The sequence below is a fragment of the Misgurnus anguillicaudatus genome, chromosome 18 (assembly GCF_027580225.2).
Source record: "Misgurnus anguillicaudatus chromosome 18, ASM2758022v2, whole genome shotgun sequence".
Classification (NCBI taxonomy): domain Eukaryota; kingdom Metazoa; phylum Chordata; class Actinopteri; order Cypriniformes; family Cobitidae; genus Misgurnus; species Misgurnus anguillicaudatus.
In genome coordinates this window covers 4,268,072-4,284,745 of record NC_073354.2, presented here as the reverse complement: position 1 = coordinate 4,284,745, position 16,674 = coordinate 4,268,072, and the positions used below count along the sequence as shown (strand labels likewise).

General features: G+C 37.5%; 1 protein-coding gene across 2 annotated transcripts in view; it reads right to left on the bottom strand.

Annotated features, from left to right (window-relative positions):
* The window catches only part of tshr (thyroid stimulating hormone receptor), a 44,007-nt gene that overhangs the window by 11,336 nt on the left and 15,997 nt on the right, over positions 1-16,674 (bottom strand). For both annotated transcript variants that reach the window (XM_073855595.1, XM_073855594.1), the window contains 5 exons: positions 8,329-8,403; positions 6,076-6,150; positions 5,923-6,000; positions 5,296-5,364; positions 3,845-3,922 (listed from right to left, as the gene is read on the bottom strand). In XM_073855595.1, the coding sequence (XP_073711696.1) occupies positions 3,845-3,922; positions 5,296-5,364; positions 5,923-6,000; positions 6,076-6,150; positions 8,329-8,403 (375 nt within the window). The remainder of the gene's footprint in view (positions 1-3,844; positions 3,923-5,295; positions 5,365-5,922; positions 6,001-6,075; positions 6,151-8,328; positions 8,404-16,674) is intronic.

Here is a 16,674-nt window from a genome sequence, read left to right as displayed (position 1 = left end):
AATTTAATGAATCAAATTAAATATAAAAACATACTCTTAATACAGTAAAAAATAACCATTTAAAACGTTACCCATTTACCAAACCTAAACAAACTGAAAGACAAACACATTAAAGTCCATAAATGTGGTTAACTTTATTTACTGACAAATTATTAATTACTGAAAATTACCTATAAAGTGCAAACGAAACCATTTGAAAATTTGAATTTGAAAATCTGTACTGGAGTACGCTATTATTTTGAAAAGATTACACTGCTTTGTTTGGCAACAATTACAAGACTTTAAAATATTACAAACACATACCTTCCTCTTGCTTCAAGTTTTTTCCTTTACTCTGCTCCAGACGGATAGTTTCGTTTTAAAGCAATGGTAGGCATAATTACTGTATATGCGCATCATTAGCACATCATTCTCATTTTCTTAATGCGAAGGCTGCAACCTCCAGAGGTCGCATATGCACGCTGCACGCCATCAAGCTTGGTTTATTTAAGTTAAATAAGCATTTCATTTGCAAGTTATAAGCATAATATAACAATTAACCCTTAACTAAGAATAATAGTCAACTTTATAATTGTTAATATTCTGAAATACGTCTTTATGATGCATGCAGCCTACAAATGTGACCTCTGAAGGCTGCTGCCTTCAGATTAAGAAACGGCCTGCATGCTGTCCAAGTACATATCAGTGAATAAAGAAATCATGAAGTATTTTTAAAACCCTGCATAAATCTGCATGTTTGCAAATTATTAAAATTATAGTGTCTTGTTTTCATTAAACATAATAATAATTTTGATTTGGTATAATGGTTTTAAATTATCTTGAGATCAAGGGGGCCCCCTAGTGGTGCGGGGCCTAATGCAAATTGCGCAATTTGCGTATAGGAAAGACCGGCACTGAATAAAATGAATATCTATATAATTATATTTGACTTTTGAATTATTATTTTAAATATGTGACACTGAAATCTACCTTGCCCCTAAGGTGACATGGAGCAGAAATTAAATAAAGTTTGGTTTCGTGTGCTCACGTGAAACTTTCATGTGCTCACGCAAAACCTTCATGTGCAGATTTTTTTTTAGTTTAGTTTTGCGTGCTCGCGTGAAACTATTGCGTGCTCACGTGAAACTATCAAGCGCGCACGTGAAACTAAACTTTAAAAAAAAAATCTGCACATGAAGGTTTTCCGTGAGCACATGAAAGTTTCACGTGAGCACATGAAACTAAACTTTTGATTTTTTTTACTCCAATGTCACCTTAGGGGCTCGGTAGAAATCTTTTAACTCGGGTACGACAGGCATGTAGACTGTACGATGATGACACGTAAGCTTCGGCGGCTGCGTCACACGTTAGCGCGACGTCACCAGCATACGCTTGTGATAAACAAATACCAGCGCGCAGGTCGTAGCAGCAAACACACTGTGCGGTGATCATGCTGAATTTCTGACACTGTCAGAAAACTATCGTAGCCTATCTTTAGATGCAAGACCGGGAAAACGGTAGTCTTTGAACCTCTCTCATTGTACGACATAGGACCACCGATGATCACAGAAATCTGACGATTGTTTTACGATGGCAATCTTTCATCTGGGACAGACAATAATCGTGCAGTGTATCCCAGGCTTTGTTTAATGCCCTTTTGTTTGCTGTTCTGTGCTCGATCATCTGTTTACGTGGAATGTTGTCCCACATTTTACGGTAGTCTCTGCCAAAACACGGCAATGGAGAAGCGGTTGCTATAGTTACAGAATCTCACATCATAAACAAATGCACGCAGCTCAACAGACGGTGGATTTGTGTACAATGAAACATAGCAAATAACAGACTGTAAAGTGCCGAATGCATAAAGCCTCAAAGTAATTGCAACTTGAAGCATTTTGGATGGACTGACAATCAAACCGCTATTCTCCTAATAAATAAGCATCACTTTTCTCTAATGCAGCATTCAGACCAGCCACGGTAAAGGCGTCAAGACACGTTGACGCGCATCTGGAGGTCTCCCGGCGCGAATGAGGCGTTTAGCGTTGCATGGTAGATGCGATTGCACCTCATTCGCGCGTCTAATTCGAATGCCGAAAATTGAGCGTTGCCGCAGGAAAAGTTGAAAATTTTGAACTTTGGCGGAAAAATGTGCCAATCAGGAGCTTGCTCTATAGTGACGTGATTGCAGAAAGCGAGCTGAGTCGCAGAAGCCCCTCCAGTACGCGAATTTCTGCGTGAATGTCTCAATAACTAGAATTTCACACGCGAATGAAGCAAGTAAACTCAAACTGGCAAACTAGACGCGGTAGATGCGAATTTGACGCCTCAAATGCAGCTGGGGTAAACCCACAGTAAGGGATTATTCTGATGATTAGGAATGTGTGTTGGTACTTTCTTTTCCTAAATAACTATAAAATAAGCCATCGCATGTGACGTTAAGGGACCTGTTATAGTCCCTAGACTATAGACTTTAGCTCTATCATTCAAACAATACTTAAAGGTGCAAAAGAGGATGTTTGTTTTATACATTTTTGCAATATTACTTGAAACTGTCTTTACTAAATGTTAAAAGACTATTTATTAGGTGCACTGAAAGTAATAATATTAATATACGTCATCTGTGCACAAAGTAGGGCCTTAAGAACATCAGCCAATCGCTGATGTGGTCATCGCATGAACGATTGGCCCTCTGGCTTGTCAATCACTGCCACCATTACGATCCTTGTAAGAGACATGCGTGCTCCAGTAACCTTATTTTTAACACATTTTGATGAATATTATTTACATTGTTTTCATTTTATTAACTCTGGCTTCATTGTAACACTGTGTAACCCCACTGTGTAAAAATGTTTTCGATCCCAGCTATCAGTTACTAAGAGTTGCTGACCTGTTCATGACTGTGTTATGTTTTAGGTAACAAGACAGTGATTAAAATAATATAAAGTTGGATTTGATGATTTACACTCTCAACTCAGAAATTGAAAAAAAACATAAGATTTACTTTTATGCCCCCAAAACAGTAACATATCAAAACTTTTCACAAATCTTTAAACAGTAAGAGAAAAAGACCAAAAGCACAGATTTCTCGGCCCTGTATAAATATGTAAAGTAGCTGCGTTACAATTAACAATTAAGTTAGTTTGTGCCCCGCTCATTATTGACAGCCCTAAGGTTCCCTAAGTGAACACTTAGGTTTTCTTTTGTGAAAGGAAATACAAGGCGCCGCTCCTTTGCTGAACGTAAGGTTCTGGATGGGGTGTAGGAATGCAGAAAAGTGTGAAAGTATGCCGGTGCAGTGCCAGTGAAAGTTCTGTAAGTGATTTTTTTCAAGGGTCCCCTTAACCTGATCTAAGGGCTTTCTTAGTTTAAGGACTTTTATGCAACCGGGCACAGATCTATAATGTTTGGTTTTACCCATTGTGATAAATGAAAGGGGACTTGGGCATTTTCTTAATATTTTTCCTCCTGTGAAACTGGAAGTCATAACTTTAGAGATATTTTACTAATACAAATTTCTAGGGTGGCCAATAATTGTGTCCAGTGTGTATTAGAGAAAAACATTTATTTAAAAATGTTTGTGATTATTTTAAAATCCATCTCAAAAGGATAAACGTTATAAAGATACACTTTTTAAAAATAAAAAGATTTCTTTTTACAGCTTTTTTTGCTCATATTTACCAAGGGTGCCAAATTCTGCCAATATTTTGTCCACAACTGTATGTGAAAATTGTTTGATACATTGAAAAGGATTGTTTTATAAAAACTAATTTATGTCAGCAAACCCCAAGCATGAAAGCTCAGAAGGGCTGACCTACATGTAGGCACTAAATCTCAAGTGCTTTCAGGAGAAACAAAAGACACTTACAGAAGCATTGGGCCATTGCTGGTTCCTGCAAACATTTTCTCATCCAACCTCGTCAGCTGTTTATTTCTGTGCAGGTACCTTGGAAGCAAAGGAGTGTTAAGTTTTAGTTACACAATGGGGACAAAATAATGTAACATTTCTGATATATGAACGTCATTGTCTTACTGAGTTTAAAACAACATGCCTTCACTTGGTTAATGATAATTAACTACAGATGTACATCTAGGAGACTAGATTGTTATGGATACTTCATAGCCATGCCATAGAACAGTGGCACTGGTTCCCAAACTTTTTCAGCGTGCGGCCCCCCTTGTGTACGGTGCATTCTTTCACGGCCCCCCAAAGAAAATTTGTGACAAAAAACTGTTTTATTAAAACTGAACATTTTAATAAATAAATTATACAAAAAAGTAGTGCTTTTGGTAGTAGCCTATTTTTTTTAGGTTTAATTACACAGAATTCATGATAAATTAATGTATTTCATAAAATGTCATAAAACTGGGGCCCCCCTGGCACCAACTCGCGGCCCCCAGTTTGAAAACCACTGCCATAGAAGAACGATTTTTGTTTCTCAAAAACGTATTTAGTCAAAGGCTCTTTAAAGAACCATTTCCTTCATAACTTTTTTCAATACAAAGAACAAAAAAAGGTTCATCTATGGCATCGTGAAACCATTAAGTGGTTGTTAAAATGATACAAATAATGCAGTCAAATGAGTCTTGCTAGCGGACAAAACATGTCCCTGAGACTTTAAAAATAAATATTGGTATTGCAGCGGCTTCCTTTTCCTTGTTTAACCATCCAATGTAAACACATGCAGAAATATAATAAAGACATTAGCAAGATGTTACAACCTAGAGGAGTGAGGGGAGGGCTAACATGAATATTTCATATCCTGAGCAAAATACTCTTGAGAGCCGAGGTCAAGGAGAGGAGAAACATGTATTCAGATTTGCGAAATTACAATAATAACGGTGGCCCCCTAAGTGTAGCCATTTTTTGAACGACAGCGGGTTTGTCAATTAAGATTTTTCCCATGGGAAGTAATTGGAAACGCAATGTTATCCATGTTATCTACTCTATTAAAAAGAAAAGGTCACCCAAAAATAATTTGGCCGTTTTATTGCAGACTAGACAAAATCTTCAGTATGTTCATCACACAAATTGGCTTTAGAAGACCTTAAAGATAGCACAAGAGTCATATCGACAATTTTACAGTACTTCTTTGTTTTTTTGAGGGGGGGGTGTTAAGCTATTGAGGGCCATGATTATTACAAACTGTTTTTTTTTATTTTGCGATGTATAGAAATTTTTAAATACATTAAGATATTTCATTGAGTAAATAATGACTATAATAATGGCCATTTGGGGTGTAACCAGTTACCAAAATAAACAATAACAATTGTGTATTGAATTATTTTGGTCTTTAATAGTTCATCTGTGAACCTTACACTGAGTCCAGTCTTGTCCCATTGAAAGCATGATTATGGATCTGTGTAAAGCCATTACTGTACAGCCTCCTGCGAAAAAGGAAGAAAGGACAAGATAAACAAAAGGACTTCCTTTTGTACATTAGCTAGTACTTTCATTATTCTACTACACATATACTTCACTTTATGATATATGAAGTTCGTCACAACATGTATGTAGCCCGTCATGTGTGTGGTTCTTTTTTCAAAATATGTGTTCTTCGCGTCAAGCAAACCTCTGTGCATCATGTGTCATGCCAAAATAAGTGCCTGCTGCAGATGCGTATGATAAAAGAGACGCTCACGTTTGCCAGACACTTGCTTAATCTCACGTGTAATCAAAGTTTACTGTTAATGGTGTATTTTGTGAACATGAGCGTCTTTTTTATCATAAACAGTTTTGATGTGTGTGCAGCAGGCCCTTATTTTGACAAAACACGTGATGCACACAGGATCTCTCGACGCGCAGAACATAGTTTGAAAAAAGGAACCACACACATGACACTCCGAACACTTATTTTGACTTATTGTCCCACTGCTGTGGCCACTCAATCTCTGTATGTCAATATGACAATATATGAAGACGACATAATGTGACTTTGGACTTACACCGTCAGAACATCATTGGTAATCCCAAGGAAAGCATTAGCTGGAATCTCTGCAATGTAGGGATTATCGCTAATCTCTCTGCAAATGAGCAAAAACAAATGAAAAATCTTTCACAAACCCACACGTGTACAAAAGCATTGGAATGTTCCTCACAGCAAGAAGTATGAATCCTCAGCCTGGATGCTGGTCAGATCAGGGAAGATGTTGAGGCCCGTGTTGAATAAACCTCTGTAAACACAACACTAACCACTTTATCTCTTAGTAAAATTTATTTGTTAACAATTGTTAAAGGAACAGTATGTAGGACTGGTATTGCAATCACAAAACTTGTGGCTAAAACTGGTACTACAATCACACAACTGGTGGCCAATACACAACATGACAACATAAACATCAGATGAAGGCTGCAACTTCACTTTTTAAATGACAATATCCTAGTTGGACCACTGTTGTGAGTGATATAAATATTTGAAATGAAAATTATACTTAATGTCTAGTGACATATCAGGGCCATTTTATGATTAATTGATATACATTTCTTACATACTGTTCCTTTAAAGCTGCAGTCTATAACTTGGGCCTCTCTATCACCATCTTTGCTTGAAACATACGATTGCAAGTTACAGTCCTTAAAGGAAAAGTTCAGTATTTTACACTAAAAGCCCTGTTTTCAGAATGTTTATGATTAAATGGAACGGTTTTGACTGAAATTTCGACATATGCGGCTGCCCCGAGAATTTTCGGGTGTTTGTGTTTCACCTCCCACCTCTATAATGGCTCTATAGGTGCACAGGAACAATCCTTCCTAAAATGCATTAAACTTTCATTTACAAAGACGTGAAACTCACCGAGTGGTCAGGGTGCACTGATAGGCTCACACAAAAATCGCTGCAAAAGATGCTTTTCAACAGGTTTTATCGTAGTTTTTGTCCAACTCCATTGACTTGTATTAGATGTGCTGTGAGGTACGGTATTACTCAGCGCCGGTAACGTTGTTTGTATTCTTGCAATTGGTAAAGGTGGATTAGCGCCACCAACTGGGCTGGAGTGTCTATTATTCAAGCTCTCAATGGAAGAATATACGGGTGTGAGGCGTAAAAATAGGTCCACAAGTTTACAACGAATGCTAAAACACTTGTTGGAAAGCATCTTTTGCAGCGATTTTTGTGTGAGCATATCAGTGAACACCCCTGACCACTCGCTGAGTTTCACGTCTTTGTAAACGAAAGTTTAATGCATTTTTAGGAAGAATTGTTCCTGTGCACCTTTACAGCCATTATAGAGGTGGGAGGTGAAACAACAAACACCCGAAAATTCTCGGGGCAGCCGCATATGTCGAAATTTTAGTCAAAACGTTCTATTTCACCATAAACAATCTGAAAACAGGGCTTTAAGTGTAAAATACCCAACTTGTCCTTTACAGGGGACATATCATGGAATTTTTTTTCCATGTTTAAGTGTTATAATTCGGTTTTCAGTGCCTCTATCAACCTAGAAAATGTGAAAAGATCAACCCAATAACTTAGTTTTGGTAAACCATTCTCTGTAAGCATGCGAAAAAATAGCTCATTTAGATTTCGCTCCCAATGTGACATAGAAAGGTTGTCTTATAATAACATTGCCCCCTAATCTGCACTATCCAACCATGGCACTGCCATTAAGTGCAGAGATAGAGGGAGAGAGAATAAGCACAACTGAGTTTCAATAATAAAAAACACAATTATGGCAATCAATGTTTGCATTTGATTAGCTCATTTGCATTTAAAGGGACACAAAGGCATCATACCTATAAAGTGGCAATTTCAACTATAATGAATTATCTATGGGGTATTTTGAGCTAAAACTTCACATATGTACTCATGGGACACTAAAGATGAAGATTGCCCACCACACTGGATCCGGAAAATACAATTCCTAAAGGAACAGTATGTAAGAAATTTATATCAATGAATCATAAAATGGCCCTGATATGTCACTAGACATAAAGAAATCATTTTCATTTCAAATACTTATATCACTGAAAACAGTGGTCTGGACAGATTATTATCATTTAAAAAGTGGAGTTGCAGCCCTCAACTGATGTTTATGTTGTCATTTTGTGTATTGGCCACCAGTTGTGTGATTGCAATACCAGTTTTAGCCACAAGTTTGTGGTTGCAAAACCCGTTTTGGCCACAATCCTACATACTGTTCCTTTAAAAAAAACTGACTTGTAAATTTGATTGTGCTTAAAAAATTATGGCAGCAAAACTATTATACATATGTTTTACAGTTTACATAATGTGTTCGATAACATTTATAAGATATATTTAATCCATACTAAAAGTGCAATTTTGAAAAACTACAGTTGATATGAATTGCTGTATATGTCATTCCATTCATATATTTGTGGAGGGTTTTGCTCACAAATACTGCAAGGCAGGGAGATTCTTAAAAGCTTCTGGATGGATGAACGTCAGATTTCTTGTGTTCCTGATTTCTCTAAAAAGGAGAAGAGAGGGGGAGAGAGAAATAGTTTGATTTCATTAATTTAGTACATGAAAATCGTAAATGTAAATCCAGTGTACATGCATGCAAAACATCAATGCACTGAATGCATATTCAGAGGTGTAAAAGTACTCAAAAATGTTACTCAAGTGAAAGTACAAGTACTGAGTGTAAATTTTAAAAGTGTAAAAGTAAAAGTATCTGGCCAGAATAATACTTGAGTAAAAGAAAAAAGTACAAAAAAAGTATTAAAATTAACAGGAAGAATAAAAACTTTTGTTTAATCTCTAAAAACATACCACATACAAGGTTTTATCCTGCTTTACAACTGTTTGTAGTTAGTTGTATTTAATTATCAAACTATAAAACTAACATGTGTTGTCAGTTTCAAAGAAGTGAAAAAATCTTCATCCGAAGAGCCCACCCGCGAGTCTCTAGCCCTTTCCTGGGCCGGGATACGGCCAACCCGTCCATGATTTTCCCTTGGCCTTAGCTTGGGCACCCCAAGTCCGGGGCGTTCGCCCTTCACTTACTCTACCCGAGGGGGCCCCTCCAACGAGCTCACGAGTCTCCAGCCATTTCCCCGGCCGAGACACGGCGGTCCCTTCCCCGATCTTCCCACGGCCGTAGCCTGGGCAACTTAAAGGAATATTCCATTTTCTTAAAAGAAAAATCCAGATAATTTACTCACCACCATGTCATTCAAAATGTTGATGTCTTTCTTTGTTCAGTCGAGAAGAAATTATGTTTTTTGAGGAAAACATTGCAGGATTTTTCTAATTTTAATGGACTTTAATAGACACCAACAATTAATACTTAACTCAACACTTTTTTTTAAAGAAGTTTCAAATGACTATAAACAATCCCAAATGAGGCATAAGGGTCTTATCTAGCAAAACGATTGTCATTTTTGACAATAAAAATAACAAATATCCACTTTTAAAGCACAACTTTTTGTCTAGATCCGGTCGTGATGCGCCAGCGTGACCTCACGCAATACGTCAAGAGGTCACAGAGGACGAACGCGAAACTCCTCCCCAGTGTTTACAAGTGTGTTGAAAGAGGACCGTTCTGACGTTGTTGTATGTCAACTGATACTAATTAATGTCTTTGGGTCAGTTTATTGTTTACAATGGTCTGCAAATGTGCGTTTTATATATGTAACACGTGACCTCCCTACGTCACTACGCATTTGCGTTAGGTCACGCTGGACCGGACCTAGACGAGAGGTTGTGGTTTGAAAGTGTGTATTTTTTATTTTTCTTGTCAATAATTACAATCGTTTCGCTAGATAAGACCCTTATGCCTCGTTTGGTCCATTAAAGTGAGTCCATTAAAATGAGAAAAATCCTGCAACGTTTTCCTCAAAAAACATAATTTCTTCTCGACTGAACAAAGAAAGGCATCAACATTTTGGATGACATGGTGGTGAGTAAATTATCTGGATTTTTCTTTTAAGAAAATGGAATATTCCTTTAAGTACCTTCGGTTATGACCACTGTGTCTCGGCTAGTGAAAGAGTTAAAAGGTCGGGGGTTGGCTCGTTGGAAAGGCCCTCTCGGGTAGGATAAGGGATTTGAAGGGCAAATGCCCTGGACTTAAGGTGCTCGAGCTACGGCCATATGAATTTCAGGGAGCGGCACGCTGTATCTCGCCCAAGGAAAATAAATAACATTTAAATTAAACTGGCCATCAGCACAATTCAATTGGTTTGGTAGAGCAAGGGAAAATAGAATAAAGTAATCTCTAAAAAATAAGTACTTGTTTACTGTAAATATAACTGTAAGGAGTAAAAAGTACTTTTTTTCTTTAAAAAAAATGTAATTGAGTAAAAGTATTGATTTTAAATTGTACTCAAGTAAAGTAAAAATACCCAAAAATAATACTTAAGTACAGTAATCAAGTAAAATTACTCAAGTACTTTACACCTCTGTGCATTTCTTAAATGAAAGAGAGAGGGACAGATTTACTAAAAGTTTGTGCTAGTGCAAAGCATAATTTTTGTGTTAAACAACGAATGTCAGGATTTACCAAAGACATGCAGTGGATAATTAACGTTGAAAAGCTGTGGTGTATTTATTTTTGCGACTGACCTAATTTTTTTTTTGGAGAAGAGTATTTAAATGATTGACACAACGTGATTTACTAATGCTTGCGCGAGTGTTATGACTGGTATTTGCAGCATTTAAAAGAAAAGGGCATCAGAGAGAGTGTAGTGCAATGCAGAGGATTGTATTAATATGTAACAGTTTATTTGGAAAGCCATGCCAAGCCATGTTATTTTTTATTTGCTGGAGGAAGTAAAACTACAGTATGGCTTCGTTACCTGGGACTTTGTAACCCCAAATTTCCTCTGAGATGTCTATGGTGCTGAACTCAATCGCATCATGCTTTAGTAGATCACCAGCACCTCATCAGCTCTGCTTATTTGCGACCCTGAACTAATTTGCGCTGCTCTTAGTAGATTGCGTTGTTTTTTGTGGAAATCAGCTGTTGCGACTGTGTTATGTAAATAACCTGGAGATATTACCACTCCCGCCGGCACTTTCTGGAATTGCGCTGTCACGCTAATTTGCCTCGTTTAGTAAATCTGGCCCCTAGACACTTATTTAAAACAGTTCCCTTTAAACTCAGAGTAGTTACGCAAAAGGCACAAATTATGCCCATTTTTACAACATGTAAAATAAGTCTCAGGTGTGCCTGCAATGTGTCTATGAAGTATCGGCTAAAAATACCCCACAGATCATTTGTAATAGCAAGTCCAAAATGCCCCTATTTGGAAGCTGATTTCGGGTCTGTACCTTTAAATGCAAATGAGATACTCCCCTCACTTCCTTACCAACAGACAGTGCACTTTCAATTAAAAATAGATCTGATTCCTGTGAATGCAGTCTGAGACAATAGTATATTTAGCCGCATTCACACTAAACACATTTAGAAAAGCTTTTGGGTAAAATTAACCAGTCAGTCAGTGGTCATGGGCGGGGCTTTATCAGTGTGATGTCACATTAACAACAGATTCAAAATAGCATGTGTAATGAGAGTTCTTTGGTTAAATGGGGAATAAATAAAGTCAAATCACCTTGAACAAGTGGATTTAGCATATTACACTGTATAAAGTGAAAGCTGCTCTACTAGTCTTTCTCCATAAGCGTTTTTTTTAAAAAGTTGCCAGCCAGCGCCAGCATTTTTTATGATTTTCACAAAAGTTGAATGCCTTTCAGAAAATGTTTCTCTTTAAATATACAAACATACAATATATCAAATGAAAGAAGAGACCATTTGCTTTCAAAAATACTTTTTTTAATAATTTGTTCTCGTTTTATCATCTCTCAAATATGGGTAGATTTCTTTAAAAAAAAAATTGAGCAAAAAGCTGAGATAATTGCATTTTTGTAAAGGACTTCAGATCAGATTCAGAGCGATGATTATGGATTGCCGTAAAACTCACAACCCAGTCTCACAGCAAGTCATGTTGTAGTGACAAATTTTTTTATTAATTTATTAGTGTTTGCTGACACGAATTACCACTGTTTTTCGTGACTCCGGAGACGAATGTCTTTTTCGTCCTTCCCAGCGCGGGTTTCTGTCGGTGGCTGTTCGTGTCTGTGGCACGACTTTCTTTATCGTGTCATTTTGTATTTTGTTTTCTCGTTGTTTTCTATTTTTTGACCGTTGTCGCTTGGGGTTTGGGTTAGAATCACTTTCTGCAACTTCCTAACCCAAACCCCAGATCTAACCCCAACTCCAGGCGAGAATAGTTTTAAAAGCGGACGAAAAACATGTAGAAACCAATGCAAAAAATAACATCCTAACGCGAACCCCGGATCTGGCCCTAGCCCCAAGCGACAATGATTTAGAGGTGGGAAACAACGATGAGAAAACAAAATATAAAATGACGCGATAAAGAAAGTCGTGCCACAGACACGAACAGCCATTGATAGAAATTCGTGCTGGGAAGGACGAAAAAGACATTCGTCTCCAGAGACACGAAAAACAGCGGAAATTCGTGTCATCAAACACGAATAAATTAATCAAAATTTTTCGTTACTATAACACGACTTCCTGTGAGACTGTGTTGAAACTCATCATTGGCGGGGAAAGAGTTAAAACGTACTTCAGTTGGTAACACCTAAAATATATATTTTTTTCCACAAAAACCTTACCCCAGACCACCCCTTTTATGCAGGTGTGGTTTGCGGGTCAAACTCAAATTCAGAAAACAGTGTAGGGATGAAACGATTACCGTTTCATCCCTACATTAATGTTTATTAAAAATTCAGAGGGTTTGTTTCATCGATTTAAATTTAAATTTTTAATGATTATTATGAAAAATACTGTCCTGGTACCCTAAGGTTCTGTTTTGTTCCTTTACAGTTATACAAAACATAATACAATGTGGCAGTGCTTTAAGTGGGCCGGAACGCGCCGGTACTCAGTAGCGCCACTTCCAAATATAGCTCTTGAGTGTACCACCACCTCTCCCCGTGCGCCCAGAACGTGCTTTTGGCGTACCGGAACGCTCAATTGCACATCTGTTTAATTTAATCCTTTGGCTGCCCTGCCGCTTTTGAGAACGCCCTTTACAATGTACGCTTGCTAATTCGTCCCACCGAGAGCAGAGACTACATTACCCATACACCCTTGAGTTTAACACGTTAAAAGTGCATGCGTCACTTTTGCTACTGTCAGTCAAGTCTGGGGAGGTGGGTGTTTGTCATTGTGTGTGAAACACGCAACCATAGCTGCTCGGTTAAAATGAAAATACAAATGAACACCTAATATGCCCTCCTGGCTTTAGACTCTGAGTAGTAAAAGAACAAGGTCAGAATCAGAGGACTCGCTGGCTGACATCCCACCAAGCCAGAATGATATCACTGCAGGTCAGACGCAAGCTTTTTCCAATACCCGTTTAGTAGGTACGTGACAATCTCTGTTGTCGCGGCTGTCAGTTTGGTTCCCCTCGACGCAACTTCGGATTTCCTCAGGCGATGTGCAGAGTAAAAACATTCTTGAAATTGTAATAGACATTTAGTTTAATTGGTAAACTACAAGTGAATGAAAATTCAATGAATTTGAACAACGCGCACAGTTTTACCATCCGCAAAATTGGAAAACAATGGGACAAAATAAAGTGATGACTTTCGAGTTTCAAATGGCCAGTATTTTGTTATTCTTGAACCCATCATGGTCTTGGTGTCATTTTAAAGTTTTTTAAGCTCTTTCTATCTGAACAACTAGTTTTAGCATTTAACCATGCTGAAAATTTTACTCACATATGTACCTTTTGCACATTTTATTTAGGTCCAATAATAGCTCTTTCTACAGCAGCTCTTTCTAAAGGGGGTCACACACCGGCCGCGCAGCTCAGCGTCGCGTCGAGTCACGTATAGGACAACTCAGAGGTATTGTAAACCGGAAGTGCACATTAAATAGCGCCGGTGTGCGATCCCCTTAAGGGTATTTTTTCTCCTATTTTATTTGTTTATATGTGTTTAGTAGCTCTTTCTAGCTCAAGCAAATCCACAAACTTATAAAAGGATTTATTATTTTTTACAATGTCGTCTGTTGACTGCTGAATATAAAACCCCTTCAATATAGGAGTCGAGTCAGCAAAAAAATAAATAAATAGAGTACCGGCACCTCTTTTGGGCCACTTAAAACACTGCAATGTGGTATATTTTTGGACCTATTATGGACCTTTAGGGACGTATTGCGTATTTTTAAAGGTACAGTTTAATGTATACTTACAAAGGTTATTAGGTTTACTTTACATTTCTTTAGGCCTTCCCGACATGGTTCATTTAATCAGGGATTCGGCACTCAATACAAAAAACATGCTAGATTTTAGTACTGTCATGCTAACTGGTTTCACACATCTGTGTTAAATAGCCTCAGTCATGCTTCATTTATTAAAATTCAATTGAAGTAAATTTAATAATAGCATTTTGAAAATAAATGTATTGTATTATTTTAATGTCAGCACAATTTAGGAATAAAAAAGTCAGTACTCTGTTAACCAGTTAACTTTAGCCTTTTTCACACAGACATTACAGAAAATACATGGAAATGCATCTGGGATTTGTCCGGGATTGTTTGCTTTTTGGTTCATTCACACTGCCAATATTTTTCGGAATCTGTGTTAGTACACACAGATACCATAAAGATCCCATAAAGACACGTGATGTGTTTAAATTCCTGCACTCAGTAGTTTTCTTTCTGTGCAGCGTCTGAAGTTTGCTTATTATCTGTTATTTCTTTCTTATGATAAGCCTATAAAGGAGCGTTTGACGCACTGTTCTGTGTTTTTTCGTTGTGAATGTTATCTGCAGGTAAACCCCCTTGTTTTAAAGAGTTGACACATAACTTCATGTTATGGCACCCCCCTTACAGCATTGTTTATGCGTCTCAAATACACTGAGGGCTTTCGGGTATCTTACAGCAATGTTATTAGGTCCTCTTTCCGAAAGCGATCCCAGAACATTTATGAGGCTTGTTTGCCTTGACACAGAAGCCTGCTAATTTTACAGGTATTTTCTGGGACCAAAGTGCTGTGTGAATAAGTTTTTGTGATAGCACAGACTTGCGAAAGTAAGGTAACGTTATCAACTTGATTTAAATAAATTGACAGTGACCGATAACCAGTGTCAATAGAAAGAAGCTAAAGCTTGCTTGGAAAGTCGCTAAATGTCGCTAGATCACGTCATTGCATCATTAACATAACAGTGATGTCATCACGTCGTATTTGCATTCTTACTACATGGCTTTTTCACATTTCTATTTCTCTCTGAACTCTCACAAATTTAATTTTAATACACATGAATGCATAAAAATGTTTTCTTGTTCGTTTATCTTGCTTCTGTTCTCATAAAACGAAATGTGTGTATGTTCATGTTTATATGTCTAAACAGTTTCAAAACATATGAGGGAAGATACGCTGATAAATGATGGGAAACGTTGTTTTGTAGGTACATAGCTCATTAACGCGTAAGCTCCGTACAGTTTGTCTGTTCTGAATATGCTGTTGCTCAGCTCACTCAAATATTTATTTTGTACAGTGATTTATTTTATTCAAAGACTGGGAAATCGGGCCTGATCACGTTGTTTCAGACTCGATTAGAATCGGACGTTACCTCCCGATCAGGACTCGGATACATGGGTTTAAATTGGGCCAGGGCCGTCCGGGGCTAAGGCTGAAGGAACATAGGCTGAAGGACTCGCTCTGCTTTGCGCTGGTGCGTGTGAACTGATAAGATGCAAATAATGACGTGTTTTCATTCATAGGCTTCATGCTCGTGCGTACGGGGCACCCACAACAAAAACAGTTTGCGCGACCGGGTTTTTACCTCTCATTTAAACTACACTTTGATCGTTTTTGTCACCATGTTCTCAGTTAATCTACATCGGTATGCAGCTCCACGTCTCACTCAGTACCTCAAGAACGCGCATTCACGCAGGATCATGACATTACACATTGTCGAGATAAGCGATAGAGAGAGAGGTAAGAATGATACCCACATCAAAAAACGTAATAGAAGTCTAGAAACATAGCATTAAAGTATGTATAGCCATGTCACTCATCTTATTACAATATGTTAACTAGATAACTGCATACAACTTACTGTATAGTTTAATAAAATAATGTATTTTGATTATACAAACCAATTACAACCTAACTATAGTGACTGCTGATCAGCTCTCCTGGATTTTGGAATCCAATTTTTAACAGGTATGATTCATTGGCGGGCCTTCAAAATGGGACTGACCAGAAAATCAGATAAGCTTGATCTGGGAGACTCTTATAGTTTTATGGGAATTCAAAAAATGAAGTGGGTGGATTTTTTATTAAAATAAGGTGGTTGTGTACACACAGTGCGGGCAAACCATGTTAAAGGGAATTCTGCACAATAGGTCCCCTTTAATAATTTCCCTGTAAGAAAGCAGTTTGATATGATATCCCAAGCACTTTGCGAATAGTAGTTGTTCCTGAAATAACTATTTTAGCATGGCTTGACTCAGCAAAAGTAGTGAAAAATGTATAAATGAACTTTACTTGTTTTAAAATGTGGTTAATTGTAGTTCATTAAGGAGTGTTTCCCGGACTAAGGCCAGGACTAGGCCTTAGTTTAATTAGGAAATATAACTAGTTTTGACAAACATGCCTTAATAAATGCATTTTGAGGCAAAAAAAATGGCACTGATGTATTTTAAGATATGTCAGTGCAAGTTGTATTCTGTCTGGACAGCTCTCACATTTATTTTAGT